The sequence below is a fragment of the Leopardus geoffroyi genome, chromosome D2 (genome assembly GCF_018350155.1).
Source record: "Leopardus geoffroyi isolate Oge1 chromosome D2, O.geoffroyi_Oge1_pat1.0, whole genome shotgun sequence".
Taxonomy (NCBI): Eukaryota; Metazoa; Chordata; class Mammalia; order Carnivora; family Felidae; genus Leopardus; species Leopardus geoffroyi.
The window spans coordinates 60,638,571-60,654,341 of NC_059334.1; the positions used below are offsets into that span (position 1 = coordinate 60,638,571).

General features: G+C 47.0%; 1 protein-coding gene across 10 annotated transcripts in view; it reads right to left on the reverse strand.

The window, feature by feature from the left end:
* Window positions 1–15,771, reverse strand: part of FBXW4 (F-box and WD repeat domain containing 4) — an 81,186-nt gene that overhangs the window by 47,908 nt on the left and 17,507 nt on the right. For 7 of the 10 annotated variants that reach the window (XM_045438643.1, XM_045438640.1, XM_045438644.1 and 4 more), the window contains exons 2-5: window positions 13,936–14,031; window positions 11,125–11,310; window positions 10,524–10,656; window positions 5,550–5,644 (exon numbers count right to left, since the gene is read on the reverse strand). In XM_045438643.1, coding sequence (XP_045294599.1) covers window positions 5,550–5,644; window positions 10,524–10,656; window positions 11,125–11,310; window positions 13,936–14,031 — 510 coding nt within the window. The remainder of the gene's footprint in view (window positions 1–5,549; window positions 5,645–10,523; window positions 10,657–11,124; window positions 11,311–13,935; window positions 14,032–15,771) is intronic. The other 3 variants (XM_045438646.1, XM_045438645.1, XM_045438650.1) reach the window with 1 other exon arrangement.

Below are 15,771 nucleotides of genomic sequence, written 5' to 3' on the forward strand. Positions count from 1 at the left end.
GAGGCTTGGCTCGGCACAGGCAGTGAACTCTGTGCGGCACCCGCCACCCTAGAGATTCAGCAGGACTAGACTCCGATTCAACTGGATCCCTACACTGATCCTTTTCCAACTTACAGTCATTTCAGGCTGGACCAGGGGACCCATCAAGGATTACCCAGAGCTTCCTCCTTTCTCCAGGTGTCACACCTCCTCTTCCAGCCAGCCCCTGGCCCCTCCCTGGTGTCTTTGTGCCTCTGACTCTCTCATCCAGGACCACCACATGCAGGAGGCTCCCTCTTGTGTGCTCCGAGCCTGGCAAAGGAGGACACTGAGCCGTTCCTTGCTTAGGGAAGGTCTCTTTTTCCTTGACAGGCCCCAGAGGAAGCTTCCCCCTGCCCCGGTCCTGGGAAGGCAGGATGGAAAGATCAAGTCGGCCACAGGCCAAGCCACAACGTAAAGCAAGACAGTCAGCCAGCCATCAGAGTCTTTCTTCAGGTTACCAAGATTAGGAATCCTCTTCACAACCCAGCTCTCCATCGCCAACCAGAAAAGGCAAAATTCAGAGAGACAACCTTTACTTTTGACTCATCTTCCCCTAAAAGCTCTGTTATGAAGTCTAGGGCCAAAGGATTGCTGAGCCACTGGCAACCAAAAGAATCCAAACTGAAAGTTGGCTGTCTCTTTTTCCAATCTTTCAAACCTCTCGGTCAGAGAAAACGCCAGATGCAATTACTTTTCACTAAAGAAAGGTGTATTTCAACAGGCTGGTGAATATGCGTTTACCACACACACAACACACAGTAAACTCTGTAGCCACTGGAACAAACACCCTGCTCTCCCCAGAAACCCACCCTCTCCCCGAACAGTACACAGTGATTGCTTTCCTTCCAGACTCTGCCTCACCTCTGGGAGAAATGAAGCAAGAGGGGGCCGCTCCTCCATCAAAACCCCCCAGAGGCCTCGACTCACTTTACAAATTTGAATCGGTACATTTCATGCCGACTTGGACTATTCCCCCAAAAAACAAACAGGCCACCACAGTGAGCAAAGTTACACAAAATTATATTGTATATTTAATAACACAGCAAAGTCAATTTTCTACACCTATACCACTCATATATTTCCCCCAATGACAGAAACACGAGAGAAGGGATTAAAACCCAAGTGTCCTGGGAAGCCTTCCTGACCACACTCACTCACACCATAGCAAGTGTTGTTGGGAGATGGGGAAAGGATTCTGCGCAACACCTCCTTTCTCCTGGAGGGCAACAAAGATGGTGTCTGCAGAGGAAGGGGGAGCTGTGGGCTCCTTACTCTTCCCCTAGCAGGCAAACAGGACAAGTGGGTCTCCGGATTCCTTTCACCACTAGGGTCCCACCCCCGCTGTGCAAACCAAAGTTCGACGAGCCCTCACACCCCTGGGATGGTACAAGCACTCACGGCTGCCTGATTGAGCCCAGGCCTCGAGGACGTAGGGCCTTCCCCCACCCTTCCACCTCAACTCGGGCCTCGAGGAAGAGAGAATGTTCTTCAGGCCCCAAGAGCCTTTCAAGGGCCACAACTTCCATCCACCGTGCTGGTGGATGAAGGCACAGCAGCGACCTGGGGCCTGCCTTGTGGCCATCCCTCCGCACCACAGGACGGGCCACAGGCTGGAGGCCTGAGCACCAACTGCCACCTCTTCTGCCCCATGCCACGTGTGCCCGGAGTCCGCCTTCCCTGGGCCTCAATTTCTCCCTCTGCGGGGGAGGGGCGTGGTGGTGGTGGTACCCCCTTCCCCCTCAACCGGAGATGGCTGAGTTTTGAGCACTTAGTATCAGCTGGGAGCCATTACAGCAACACGCCCATTTCACCCACCCCCCCCAACAGAGTAGGATCCTCACAGGAGCTTCCACATACCAAGTTCAGTCATTACACAGGGAGTGAGGAAGGAAGGAAAGAAGGAAGGAAGGGATAGAAAGTCAGAGGGAAGGAAATGGAGTCTTCAACAGTTCTGTATTTCCTCACTCTTGAGTGTTTGCCAACTTTATTCAGCTGGAAATAGTTTCCTTTTGGAAATAATTTTTAAGTGGCAACAAAACTTACTGCACATTTTTAAAACTCTGCGTTTCTGTGTTACTCATGGAAAAGTGCTCAGCATCCAACGTGACCTGGGGAGGTTGTTTGTGAGATCCACAGTCATACCCAGACATATACCCTCCCACCGCAGGTGAGCCTCCCACAGCCCTTCTCTCACTCATCAAAAGCTCCAGGCTGGGCCTCCGCTACAGGAGGGCTTCACCTGTAAGTCATGAATCTTAAAAACAGGATTATTGGCGTCAGGGCAAGAAGACGGGTAGGAGGGCACACAAGAGGTAGAGAAAAAGGTCCTTGTCTGCCACCCTCCTGTGGAGACTACTGGTTTTCCTTCTGTGGCTTTGAGTACCTAAACACAGCTCTAAGCACATATCTGGTATTAAATATCACCCTCCATGGCTGTTTACAGATCAAGAACTCAAGGTCATGGAAGGAAGGAAAGGTGACATTTGGACATGGGACGGAATACCTGCTTTCTCCCAGCAGGAGCACCTCAAATAAAGCCGGAGGCTTGAGGTTTCCTGCTTCCTGCTACAAGTGTCTAAGCACACACATAAGGAAAGAAGGCAGCCAGCCCCAGCATCTAGATAAATACGACGCAAAGCTCTCACAAATGGTTTTCAACAGAAGAAACAGATTGAGAAAAGGGATGCGGCAGGTCTCCTAACCATTCAGGTGCCTTCTAAAGAGAGGTACAAGGGAGCAGTGAGAGACTGGGAAGTCGTCGGGTAACCCAGGGACACCTGACCTAGAGGACAGCTGCTGCCCACCTCCACTCATGTTCTTCGTGAGAAGTTCATGGTCACATCCTATTAGTGGCCACACTTGTGACCATACTCATACATACCAACGACCATACTCAACAGAGAAGGTGGCAGGGAGGGGAAGAGAAGACAGTGAGGACAGAAACACTATGGGGGGGGGGGGAAGGAAAGAGATTCCTGCAGAGTTCCTACCTCAAGAAGACTGCTGAGGAGGAGGGGAACTCCAGGAGGGCCAGGAGAAGCCCCCGGCAAAGCTGGAGATGTGAGAAACAGCAACTAAAGCCTTGAAACAAAGGCTGTCCCCAAGAGGAGAGATTCTGGTTGCCATAAGGAGATAGCCCTTCTGGCTTTGCAGAGCATTTTCTTACTCATTATTTCAGGTCATCTTCACAATAATCTAGTAAAGCCTATAAAGGAAACTGTATTCTCATTTAATAGTTGGGGAAACAGGCTCAGAGAAGGGCATGGCTTCCCGAGGCTACCCTGCTGGTGGTGGCAAAGCAGAACCCCAGTGTTCCAGCACAGACCCCGAGGCTAGGAGGCAGTGTCTCCCCAGACTGGGAAAATGGATGAGCTCATTGAAAGGTTCAAACTCATGGACGCAGGGAGAAGAAATGGATCTAATAATAGGATGAAACATCCCTATCCCAGTACTTTTCAGGGTAAAAGAAAATGGGGTAGAGAGAATAGCAGCATATACCATGGCCCTCTAGTAAAGACAGAGCGCCAAGTGCAAACTATTTTCAAAGAGTCAAGCTGGGGAAGAGGTCATCTCAAACAACTATGGTCCAGTCGGTAGTGAGTGAGCGTCACCCTAGGGCCAAGGCAGGACACCAAGAGGACAAGAAGCCTCTGAAGGAGAATGAGAAAACAAAAGACCTGGGTTTTCACTGAAGATGAAGCATATCAAGGACTCGGCAAAGGTCCTGGCACAGGGCGAATGGCGAATGCTCAGCAGCAGCTAGTAGTGTGGGCTGTGGTAGATTAATGCTAGTACTGTGAGAAAGCTAAGTCCTTCCTCAAAGCCAGTCTGCAGGTTGTGGCCAAAACAAAACTCCGTTTACTGTATTCGAAAATGCTTCTTAATGACGGGCTAGACTCTGTCCTCAACCTCTTTCACAGACACGATCTTTAACTGTTAAAGTGAACACGTGCTTCAACACGTGCTCTACTGTGAAAGGGTAGCCTACCACATTCCAGAGAGGTGGCCGGAGTAGAGGACTAAGGGATGGGGTGCTCAGAGGGCCTGGCCGTGTTCTTTGGCCTAAATCTCCAGCCCTGAAGGGTTTCCCCTCTACTACCGGCCCCACCCCAGCTCTCCCTAGTCCAAAGCCAGCAGAAGTCCACAGGACAGTCACCAGCCCATCTGCCACCTCCCACAGGTCCCTTCAGTCCTCACACATACCCAGCCCACAGGCCCCCAAGCCTGACCAACTGGCTTTCAAACGGGCAGCAGTGGAAAGAAACTGCAGAGAGGACAGTGCTCAACGGCTCTGTTCTCCGCCCTCCGCTCCCACACACTTAGGCCTCTCTACTCCCTGCTGGTCTTGCCTTCCCGCTTTCCTAGGATTGCTAGAATGATTTGTTCTGAACAGCGACAGGTTTATAGGTTAGCCGACACCTCCGCTCTGTGGAATTTTAATTAACTTCTCTCATCGTCAATATGCTAAGGAACGGGGTCTCCATTCTCTGGGGTCAGCAGTGTGTTTCAGGTCCTGCTATATCAGCCGTCAAATTGAAGAATTAATGACGTGGCTAATCGGCTCTAATTCTTTAGAAAGAAAAAAAATTTGAAAGGGAGTTGCAGAAGGGGGCAGGAGGAGGGGTGCAGGCTCCGTGGAGTAAGGAGAAGGAGGCTGAAGGGGGCTAAGCAAGGTGGGGAACCCACTCTCTCATAAAACGAGCGACAGACTAAAACCCAGGGCAGGAGAGTGGCAGCCCCCCAGCTTTCCCACTGCTCGTTAGGTGGGGAGTGAGGGACGAAGGCAGTGAGGGGGAAGACCCTAGAAAAACAAACCATCTGACGGAGCAGGTGCAGGATAGAGTCTACGTACCCTGCTGGGGAGGAGAGAGACTCTGCCTTGGTTCAAGAAAGCCTGGAAAGCAGAAGTCAGGATGCAAAGCTCACTCACTTAGAGGTGAAGCCACAGAAATACAGACAGGCCAAGGGGGAAGGTAAGGCTACCACCAAAAATTTGGCATGTCTGCTATGATGCTCAATCTACCCCGCATACGTGTCTCTGGATGAGGGCCCAATTGGACATGGGCCCCACGCCTCTCCGGATGACTCAGCTCTGTAAGCGATACTCTAGAAGACATTTTCCAAGGGGAACAAACCACAGATGTGGGTTGTGAGAGCAGGTTGGCCGGTGTGGTCACTTCCCAGGAGTGCTAACAGGCCTCTGCTTTGGAAGCGACTCCAGAGAGCATATGCTCCAGAAGGGGCACTCTTGTAACAACTGGAGTCAGTTACATTTTAACAGTATCTTTTCCTTCACCGTTTCTGGGGTAGACGCCCAGGAAGTTAGCCCCTGGGATGTTGTCTCCACCTCACACATATATGATGTGAGCTACACACCTTAGGTCTCTGGAGGATTTTCAAAATCTCCAGGAGACAGGCTTAAAGCAACCTAGAATATACAGGTGGACGAGCTTTCTAGCCCACCCAACCTCATAAAATAAAAGCATTATTATACAGGACAAAACCATATCCAAAAACGTCTCCCTTACCTGAGTAATGGGCTGATAGCAATGGACCAGACTCGGTCTTCGGTCTGGATGGTGTGTAAGCACTGCCCCAGCCGGCCTGATGCCAAAGGCCATACCTGGAAACAGCAGAAGAGATGCTCTCGTCAGCATCGCCTGGGATTGGGACGTGGGGTGAGCATCCCCAGGGCGGTGGGGAAGTGGAGAATCCTCTCTGTCCTGCAGACACAGAGCTCAACGTATGAGCCGAGGGGCTTCCCCAGCCTCCGGCTCGCCTACCTGACTCCCAGGCAGAACCGCCCTCCTCAACATCCACTTGAGAGCTCTCTTCACCACCCAATTTTATAGCAGGGAATCAGGAGCTCCACACTCCAGCTGAGACGTGACGAAGCCGGGTGAGCAGGTGCGGCTTGCCTCTCTCAACAACCTCCTCGTGCTGGTGGGTTTTCCTCTTTCCTATCTCTCACCCAGATTTTCCTTTGGGAGGTAGGGAGAAGGAGGATGATCAAGGCACAGTATGGGGGAACAAAGACAGAATTACAGCAGAATTAAGAGAGGAGCAAAAAGGAAGACACAGGAGAAGGGGAGAACGGAGGAAGAAGAGAGGCTTCAAGGCACGAAGGTGGTATGTTCTTGTTTGTTTGTTGATAATGCCCAGGATCCAGTGCTATTCATGTCGGCAGGGAATTTAGCACCTAGTGTCACCAAAAGTAGCAGAAAAGCTTAACTCTTTTAAGCTTCCATATCTCCTACAGGTTAAAAATATTGCTTGGAGCACATTATCTGGTCCCTATCAGTCAGGAATGTACATTAGCAGCCACTCCGGGCTTAACTCTAATCAACACTCAGGGAGCCCTCTCAGCAGCCAGTGCATTTAGAAATCTCCCATTAAGCACAAGGCCCCCCTCACCTCACCCAACCCTAGATGACACAGTCAGGGAAATAAGCCTCTAACCAAACAGAAAGGAAGCCTCAAATGTACAGGGCTGTCCCAGACAGCAGCCAAGGAGGGATCCTTGGGCAGCCAGATGGATCAATGACCTCTCAAGGTCCCTGCCGTGCTATAAGGGGAACACACAAAAGCCAGTCAGGACCTTAGATGGAAGAACTTTCAGGAAACATTCCTTGAATTTAAGGGGCAGGTGATGGAGTGGGGGTGGTCTTGCCTTCTTGGGGTCACATGACATGTCTTCCCCATAAAAGGAGAAAGTGTTTTCGATCTTGTGTATGTATAAAAGGTATATATGAGTTACTTCCAACACAGGGAAAAGAAAATAAACTTAAGAAGATTCTGAACAAGGAGGGGCAGAAAACAAAAGTGAATACCACGACTTTCCTGGAGTGCCATGATTCTGGCTTACTCTTCTGGATCTACAATCAGGCCCCTTTGCTAGTAACTAGAGGCGGTTCTACTGTCTTCTTTCAGATAGTCCAGGCCTGGAAGAGTGGTTTGCCTTTCCTCAGATGCGAACTCCCCAGGAGGCGGGTTGGAAGGTGAGGAGACACTAAGGACTCTGATTACAACATCTATGGGGACAACTCCAGTCCTGGACTCACCAGTGCCACCCCCTCCCCCCAGGACGGGCTGGTGGATTCCAACACCGTACAAACCACAGAACAAGGTTCCTGGCCTCCGGGAGGCATGTTGCCAATTCTGAGCGCACGTTGGGAAAGCCACAAACCCGAGTGTCATGATGCCTGAGGGACAGGAGTTGACAACAATAGGCTGATCACACTTTCACCCTCAGTGGTCAAATCCAAAACAAACCCTTCCCTGGAAAAGACATATCTCAGTGGAGGTGGGCATTTACATAGTCCTTTTAAGAAGCAGTTGACAATATGTATCAGGACCCTTAAAATGACCGAAGCCTTACACTCAGTAATTCTCTTGCTGAGATTCTATCCTAAGAAAATAATTCTAAAACAAAGAGAAGCCTGTGTGGTAAAAATATTCCCTGCAGCCTATGGTTGCAGAAAGAGCACGCATGGGCTTTGGAATCAGACCCATCTGGGTTTGAACCCAGTTGTTACTTATCCTCTCTGATCTTAGGGATATTTCAGGACTTCGTAGCCTCAGTTTCCTCGTGTGTAGAATGGGAAATAATACCTATCTTTTGAGGGCTACAGAAATGTCAAGATATGTATAAAGCACCTGGCACAGTAATAGCACAGTGTTTGGAAGGTATTAGGCACCCAACAATCGTGGTTCTTATTACTTATTAAGCCATTAAAGATGACACAAATAATTTGTAATAATAATAGGAAACTTTATAAAATAGATACAGTAGGGTATATTGGCTATCCACAATATATTACAAGCATAATTATGTAGGGATAAAATTAACCTAAAGGATAAAAGGAGAAAATGAACAAATGTAAAGGGCTTAGCATTGTGCCTGGTTACACTGTATACAGTTACAAAACAAACAAGCAAACCTATGCGTTGAAAAATAACTAAAAGAAGAAAAAGAAAAAACAAACCCAAGTTCAAATGTTCCCTCCTTCATAAATTCTCCCCTTTCAAGGCAGATGTGATCTCTCCACCCCTGAACTCTCTGGCCCTAGAGGCTTACACTTGACAGTCCTGGCCACTTGCGCTCAGCTTCACAGCCACTGCACGCATGTTTCAGCTCCCCTTAAAAAGAGGGGCAGTCTCTTCCTTACCTTTGAAAAACCCTACTGCCTTGTACACTAAGCCTTGCATACAGTTGGCACTTAAAAGAATGAATGAAAGAACAGAGAAATAAGGAGGCAATGAAAGAATGGTCAGAACCAGCCCAGGCCCACGAAGAACATTCCTACATTCCTATCACATCTCAGGATGGGGCTGGCCTCACTAAAGCCCAGAGGGGCAATCCAAACAGAGTCTCAATAAGCTTGAAAGTAGGGTTGGCAGGGGCGGGGAGGGGCAGGGAGAGGAAGAATCAGCAATCGCTAACTCAGAACTCAGAAGTCTTACGAAGAAAACGTTTTAGTTCCTTTCACCCCAATGAAACAATCTCTTTCCTAAAACACAGTAGCTATTTGGGGGAACTCCCAACAAACAGGCTATAGATCTTTACAGGCAAACATGAGTTTGCCTAAGTTCTTGCATAGGTTTGGGCATATTAGAAGCAGCTACAGAACTGCAGAAGCCACCGAAAAGCCATGGAAACCTGGCTAGAAAAGACTGGCTGTGGGTAGTGTGGAAATGGGTCAGGAAGACGAAGGCGGCTAGAGGCAAAGACAACCACATAGTGGGAACAGAAGCAGCATCCAGAAGTCTGAAAAGATGAGCGGGCCCAGAAGTCACCAGGGAGCCCGTAGATAGCCGACCAGTTTTCTGGAGGTGAAGAACCCGGGGGGAGAATTCTGTCACTGTCTTAAAAGAAATCCTCAAAAGGAATACGATGTGCTGCAGTGACAATTTTAGAATTTAGAAAGCACCTGTTTTAACGCTTAAAAAAAAACCGAATCCACTAAACGGGGTTGCGTTAGTACTTCAAACATGAAACAAATCCAATATCCCAAATAAAGATGCTGTCCCCTGACTAGAATAGCAGCCCATCCCCCTGAATTGCTACCTGTGGTCATAAAGCTTAGTTTATGCTGCTCTGGGTATCAGACCACAGAGAAGAGACTAGAAGAGACATCACTGAGAAGGAGGAGCCAGGGGAAGCTCGAAGCCATGACAGGAAGATGCCAGGAGATGGGAATATTTAGGCCACATGTGTCAAAAAGATTTTTATGCAAATTGATTTCTGAGGAGTACAGCAAATTAAGGCCAGTGTCTTTTCAAGGAATGGTAAAACGACAGCGACCAATCGGAACCCTGAAGTAAGGATAGGGTGGACGGAATGGGAAACAGGCAATAGGAACTTCAGTTTCCGAGTTGGTTCAAAGGTTTTCTGGATTTTTCTCAGGCTTCCTGTGCTGGTGTGCATATCTCTCTGACAGAATGCAAAGTGTTAGGAAGAAAATAGCCAAGGGAGGAGAAGCTTCCGTAAATAGAAAGGAACATACGTAGCCCTTCTTTTTATATCAATTGGTGGCATGTTTATAGGAAGGAGTAATCACCAGAGGGTACGTGGAGTCAGAAAAGCTAGTGAATAAAAAGTGCCACTGCCCTCTCCTGAGACCCTCCCTAGGTGTCTCAGAGGCCCGTTTGCTGACACGAACAGGCATTTTGCTCCTGTTGGCGCTATGATCTCCAGATGCTGAGAGGAAACAGGTGAGTAAGATACTACCAGGCCTTCTGCACCTCAGCTTAATTGTCAGCAGAGTTCCCACAGCAGCCCCACAGGACCAGGCATATGCGGGCCCTGCCTGGGGCTGCGGGACACAGGGATGGAGACAGAAGTTCTTCTCTGTGTCATGGGTGGAGGCCTGTTTGACCCAAACGTGGGTGAGTGGAGTCCATAAAGCAGAGGTCACACTACTTCTCAACCTCATTCTGTTTTGCCTTGGCAGATGTCTGACCGTAGACCAGGCAGTTTGGCAATGACGCACCAAAAACGCCTTTCTCTCCTCGTCTTTCTACTGCTTACTGACCACATCACTCTCCAGAGAAGCAGTAAAAACACATTTTAATTATCAGCCTGATTGCTTATAAACAAGGTGGTGAAAAATTAACCTCCCTAAACAGAAAGCAAGCAAAAGGAGGGAGATTTTAAAATAAAATATTGGGGTCAGAACTCAACCCACAAACTTGAGGAAATTCAGCTCAGGGAGGAAAAGCTGGCCAGGCCCTCTGTTTTTGAGTTCACGCCACATTTCAAGTGAGTGGCAAGCTTCCCAGCCACTGTCCACTCCTTTCTCAGGCCAGCTGGCAGGGATGTAGCCTGGCATGGCCAGCCGCATGCCAGAGGCACATAAGTGAGTCCTTTATCGTGTTGTCCCCCTGCTGCCCCCACCCAATGCCCTCAGCCAATCCCAAGACTCAAGGCCCTATCCACCCTCTCCCACCCCACTCCCTATAGACAGGAGGGAATAACAGTACCTAAGGGGGACACCACTCACCTTGGCCGTCCTGTCCCTGGAGCCGCTCACGATGATGCCCCCTCTGCAATCCACACAGTTCACCTCCTGTTCATGAGCCGAGTACTTGACAGTGAAGGTGCTATGAATCTTATGAACACCAATCTTCCCATCTCTAGGAGAGAAATAAGGAGCCCATCCCCAATAGCCAATTATTCTCTCTGTCGGAAGAGAACAAAGCTACGGAAGCAGCCCGAGTCTCTAGTGATGTCCAAATCTGCTAAGTTTTAGGCAACTCAGCTCAAAATAAGGTGCTGAGCTTCGAGATAACTTTACTTCCTCAGTACACTTGGGGCTGAACAGAGCTGAGAGACAAAACAAATTTCCCCCTCGAGAGTATCAAAACCAGCTTCACTTTTCATTAAAGGCTCTTCCTGTTTTCCTTCTCTGGCTAACCCTATTAAGTGCCTTTGGTAAATCTCTCTGCTTCAAATGGAAAAAAAAAAAACAAAACAAAACACTCCCTCTTCTTATGGTCTCCCTCCTCATCCCTTTGGAGTTGAGACAGAAAAGTGAGAGGCAGGCAGGCAGAAGTTCCCTGAAGAATGCTAAGGAAGAAGGAGGAGAACTCTGTGGCACTTACCCTCCTGCACTGATAATATGCGAGTTGGCCAGCACAAAGTGGCAAACGTCCTCATCATGCCCAGCAAAGACTCCCAGGGGCCGACGGTTCAAGCTGGCACCATCTGGGCGGAACTGATAGGCCAGGATGAAATTAGCCTGGGATATGTACAGAGAATCACCTTCTAGCTGCATCCAGGGCATCTGACTGCAGAGATATAAAACACAACTTAAAGATCATCAAGATACAGCATGAAAAGTTGACTCCAATCTTTAGAGAGGCTGACCGATTCTCAACATAGCGAGAATAACCTGCACTTTACCCCCCTCCTCTCCTTTAAAATTACCTCCCCGTAGGCTACCCTCAGACAACTAGAGAGACTGAGCTTTGTAGTAACCTAATCTTCTCTGGACTTTCTAAAACAGAGTCAGAATTAAACGACCAATTAAATATCACTTTTAATGGGAAAATGCTTAAGACCTGAATTACTGGCAACTTAGATTTCTTTTGGGTAGGCAGAGCTCAGCGACTATAATGACTGGGGCATTGGACAGGGTCAAAAACAAATCTTCTACCCAGAGAAAGTGATTTTCTTTCATTACACATCCTCACTGATTTGAAGTGTTAAGTGATAAGTTTCGAGGTTCCAAGACTCCCCTACATACCTCTTTCCCAACAGAGCAGATGGAGAAAAGAGAAGAGTGAGCCCTGAGAAGCCCCATTCCCTTATCCCGCTAGAGCAAAGGGGCCATTTATAAGTGAAAGGAATAAAGCCATTTAGGAAAGGATGCTAATGTACTGGTTACATATCCAGCTCCACACAGGGGATATCTACGTTTCGGTATTAGAGGGTAAGTGGGGCAATGGAAAAACGGCTTCGCAGCAGTCCGCTACAGTTTGGGGGTAATGGAGAAATAGTCAGCTCTCCCAGGCAGCTGATAAGAGAAATCCACAAGTAGTTAAAGATTCCCTCCACAATCCAGCAAAAGGAAGAAAGCTTAGAAGCCACAGGCCAGTCCCATGGCACAGAGTGAGCCTCAAGAAGAAAGAAGACTCTGCCAGACCCCAGGCTCTCTGGTGGGGACTAAGCCCCTTCCCCAAGGCAGACATCCCAGCAGCCTGTCCTACTCTATGGAGGAGTTCTGGAGCTACCAGGTCCCAAGCAAGGCGTAGGGACGGCTGATTCATCCCCATTTACAGAGACACCATCTCCCACTGCCAAGCCTGTCTGAGCAAACTGGGCTGTGTTTCTTCCCCAGACTCCTTAATACAAGCGTCATGGGAATGTGGAAAAGTTCTGCAAATTGACTTGACGGGCCATTAAATGCAGCTTGGACTTTGTAGTAGCTGAGTTTCTGCTCAGGAGGTTTTTACAAGTGTGTGCATATATTATATAGAACATGTGTTGAGTAGGTAGCGATGCCTACATTCTCACTCATTATGCACTTCCCTCTTCAACATCCCCTTGCACGAGTTTGTGGCACACTCAAGTGGGGAGCAAACAGAAGGGGTTGGAATGCATGTGTTTAGAGCCATCTGGTAAACAGCCATTTGCCGAGGACAAGAAACCAGGTTCATGCCAGGTGAACGGTGGAGAATCCCGGGGCAGCCTGGTAACTGCTTTGTGTGTTTATTTGCCAAACTGCTTTGAAACCAGCCCCAAAAAAGACGTCATGGACAAAACCTTGATAGAGAAATAAACTCTACTTTCTGATATTAAAAGGCAAAAGCGGGAAGCAGAGAGTACAGTTTTTCATCCTAAAAATCCGTCTTTCTCCCTAGTAGTTTCTCTACAGTCACCACCACGACCAGTACCCCCACATAATTCACAGCCACCACCAGCCATGAAAACAGCAGGAACTGGACACAAGCAAGAGAGAAGGGGTCATCCGATGAAGAAGCCCATCAGTATCTCTCAGTACAAGCACAGGTCAACCTGGAATGAGGAACCATGATGCTCCTTAACCATTCCGACCAATCATCGAGGAGCACTTGCTTGGCAGGGAGTCAGATGATAACTATGAAATAATGTAGCATCAATGAAGCATAAGATTTGTGGCATTAGCAGTCCAAAGCCACTGTCTAAATTTCCTAGCAGTTCTGAGTTCTATCTCCCGTAACATCTACAGCCAAGCCTTTAGATCCTATTTTGCCTTCTTAATAAAGTAGGGGAGAGGGCTAACAGACACCAGGAGTGAAGCATAACTCTGTAGAGTAGATTTAAAGAAAAATAATTATAAAACAAGATGGGTTGAAATACTGGCTTCATTTAACTCTTTTGATGAGGTAAGTTAATAGGGGTTACCTCTGAGTGGTTGCATTATACATAAGTTTTATTTTCTTCTTTAAACTTTTCTATTTTTTCAAATCTCTACAATAAACATTTGTTATTTTTATAGTCATAAACGTGTGGAATTTGTTTAAATAAAGCACATTTGATGGCAATTTTTACCAATGTGAAAAAAATTGTCCCTCTGATGCCTCCTTTGTGATGTTTAAAGGATCACCAGTGCCACACCACCCAAGACAGGCACATTTACACTCTAGCTAAGACCAGATATTTTACTTCCCAGCATGCTTTTCTGTCCCAGGTAGCTTTGAAAGAGTCAAGGAGTACCTGGGTGGCTCACTCGGTTGAGCATCTGACTTTGGCTCAGGTCATGATCTCACAGGTCATGAGTTCGAGCCCTGCATCAGGCTCTCTGCTGTCAGCGCAGACAGAGCCCACTTTGGATCCTCTGTCCCCGCCCCCCGCCCTTCCCCCACTCACGCTCTCTCTTTTAAACATGAATAAACATTAAATTTAAAAAAAAGAATCAAGAGGCTACTTACCTGCATCTCCACTTCAGCAGAATCCCCTCTCGGCAGCGCCCCAACCTCCAGTTCTGAGACACCTTCACCCGTTCCTTCACTGGGACATTGGCCATCCTGTGTGCAGACAGAACAGATAATCCAGTCACTACAACTCATTGCCAACCAGAGAAAATTCCATAGGCTTATGAGGTAGAACTTGGGAGTATCTGGAATATATCTAGATATAAGTGACAGGGTTAGGATATGAGAAAGGATTAACTTTTCTCTCTCCACACTGGGATAACCAAGAAAGCCAAGGAGAAGAGCCTGTCCTTTACAGTGTCTATAGTGATGCCAAAGCGATCTAATAGAGAAAGGATAACAGTGCTGGAACTACTGGCTATCCATAAGGAAAAAAGTAAACTCTGACTCCTACCTCACACCATACAGAAAAATTAATTCAAAATGGATTTAAACGTGAAATCTAAAACTATAAAGCTGATAGAGGAAAATATATCAAAATATTTCTGCAACTTGGGGCCTGGGAAAAGGTCTCCTAAGACACAGAAAGCAATAGCATACAAGAAAACTCTAATGAATGAGACTTTATCAAAATTTAAAATTTTTGCTTACCACAATGAGTATGCACACCACATTCTGGGGGAAAGTGTTCACAAAATATATATCTGACAAAGGGCTTATATCCAGAAAATACTAAGAAATTATAAATACATATGTATAACTGTATACATATGTATATGTATGTATTGTATATGCATTTATATATGTATATATAATTATACACACACACACATAAATATATATATATGCATATATATTTTTTGAAGGCCAGTAAGGAACTCTCCTACAATCTTGGTGGCAAAGCAAAATGGTAGAGCCATCATGGAAAAATGTCTGACAGTTTATTATAAGTCCAAACATATACCTACTCTATGACCTAGCAAATACCCAGGAGAAAGCATACACCTACAAAAAGACTTGCACAAGAATGTTCACAGGAACTTTAGTAGTAAGAGCCCAAAGTTGAAAACAGCCCAGGCAGCCATCAGAAGAATGGCCAAACACCCCATGATGTATATTCATACAATGGAATGCTACTCAGCAATAAAAAGGAAAGTACTATTGATATACACAGTAATGTGGGTGAATCTCAAAAGCTGAATGAAAGCAACCTTACACAAAAGAGTTCATGTTGTATGATTCCATTTATGTGAAGGATATTGAGAAGGATTATTATTATGTGAAGGATATTGTGAAGCATTATTAAGAAGGATAACTAATCTATGGTGGAAGAATCAGAATAGTGATTACCACTGGGAACCCTACCACTGGGAAGGGGACTGACTGGGAAGAAACATGTAGAAACTTTCTGGAGCAACATTCTGTGTCTAAATCTTAAAGGGGTTTGGGTTACACAGGTGTATAGGCATTTGTCGAAAAATGCATCAAATGGAAAAAAAAATGCCCCAAATGATACACTTAAGATTAAAGTTTGAGCATTTTGCTGTATATAATATTAAGTTTATTTATTTATTTTGAGAGAGAGAGAAAGAGAGCACGTGAACAGGGGAGTGGCAGAGAGAGAGGGAAAGAGAGAATCCAAGCAGGCTCCACACTGTCACGCTCTGCACTGTCAGCATGGAGCCCGATGTGGAACTTGAACTTATGAAACATGAGACCATGACCTGACCCGAAGTCAAACACTTAACCGACTGAGCCACCCAGGAGCCCCTGTATATAAACCCATAAACTAATATATATACCAGTCAATTGTATGCATGCATACTGTAGTGTTTACAGGTGGAATGTACTGATATCTGCAACTCACTTTGAAATGCATGATAACACAAATAC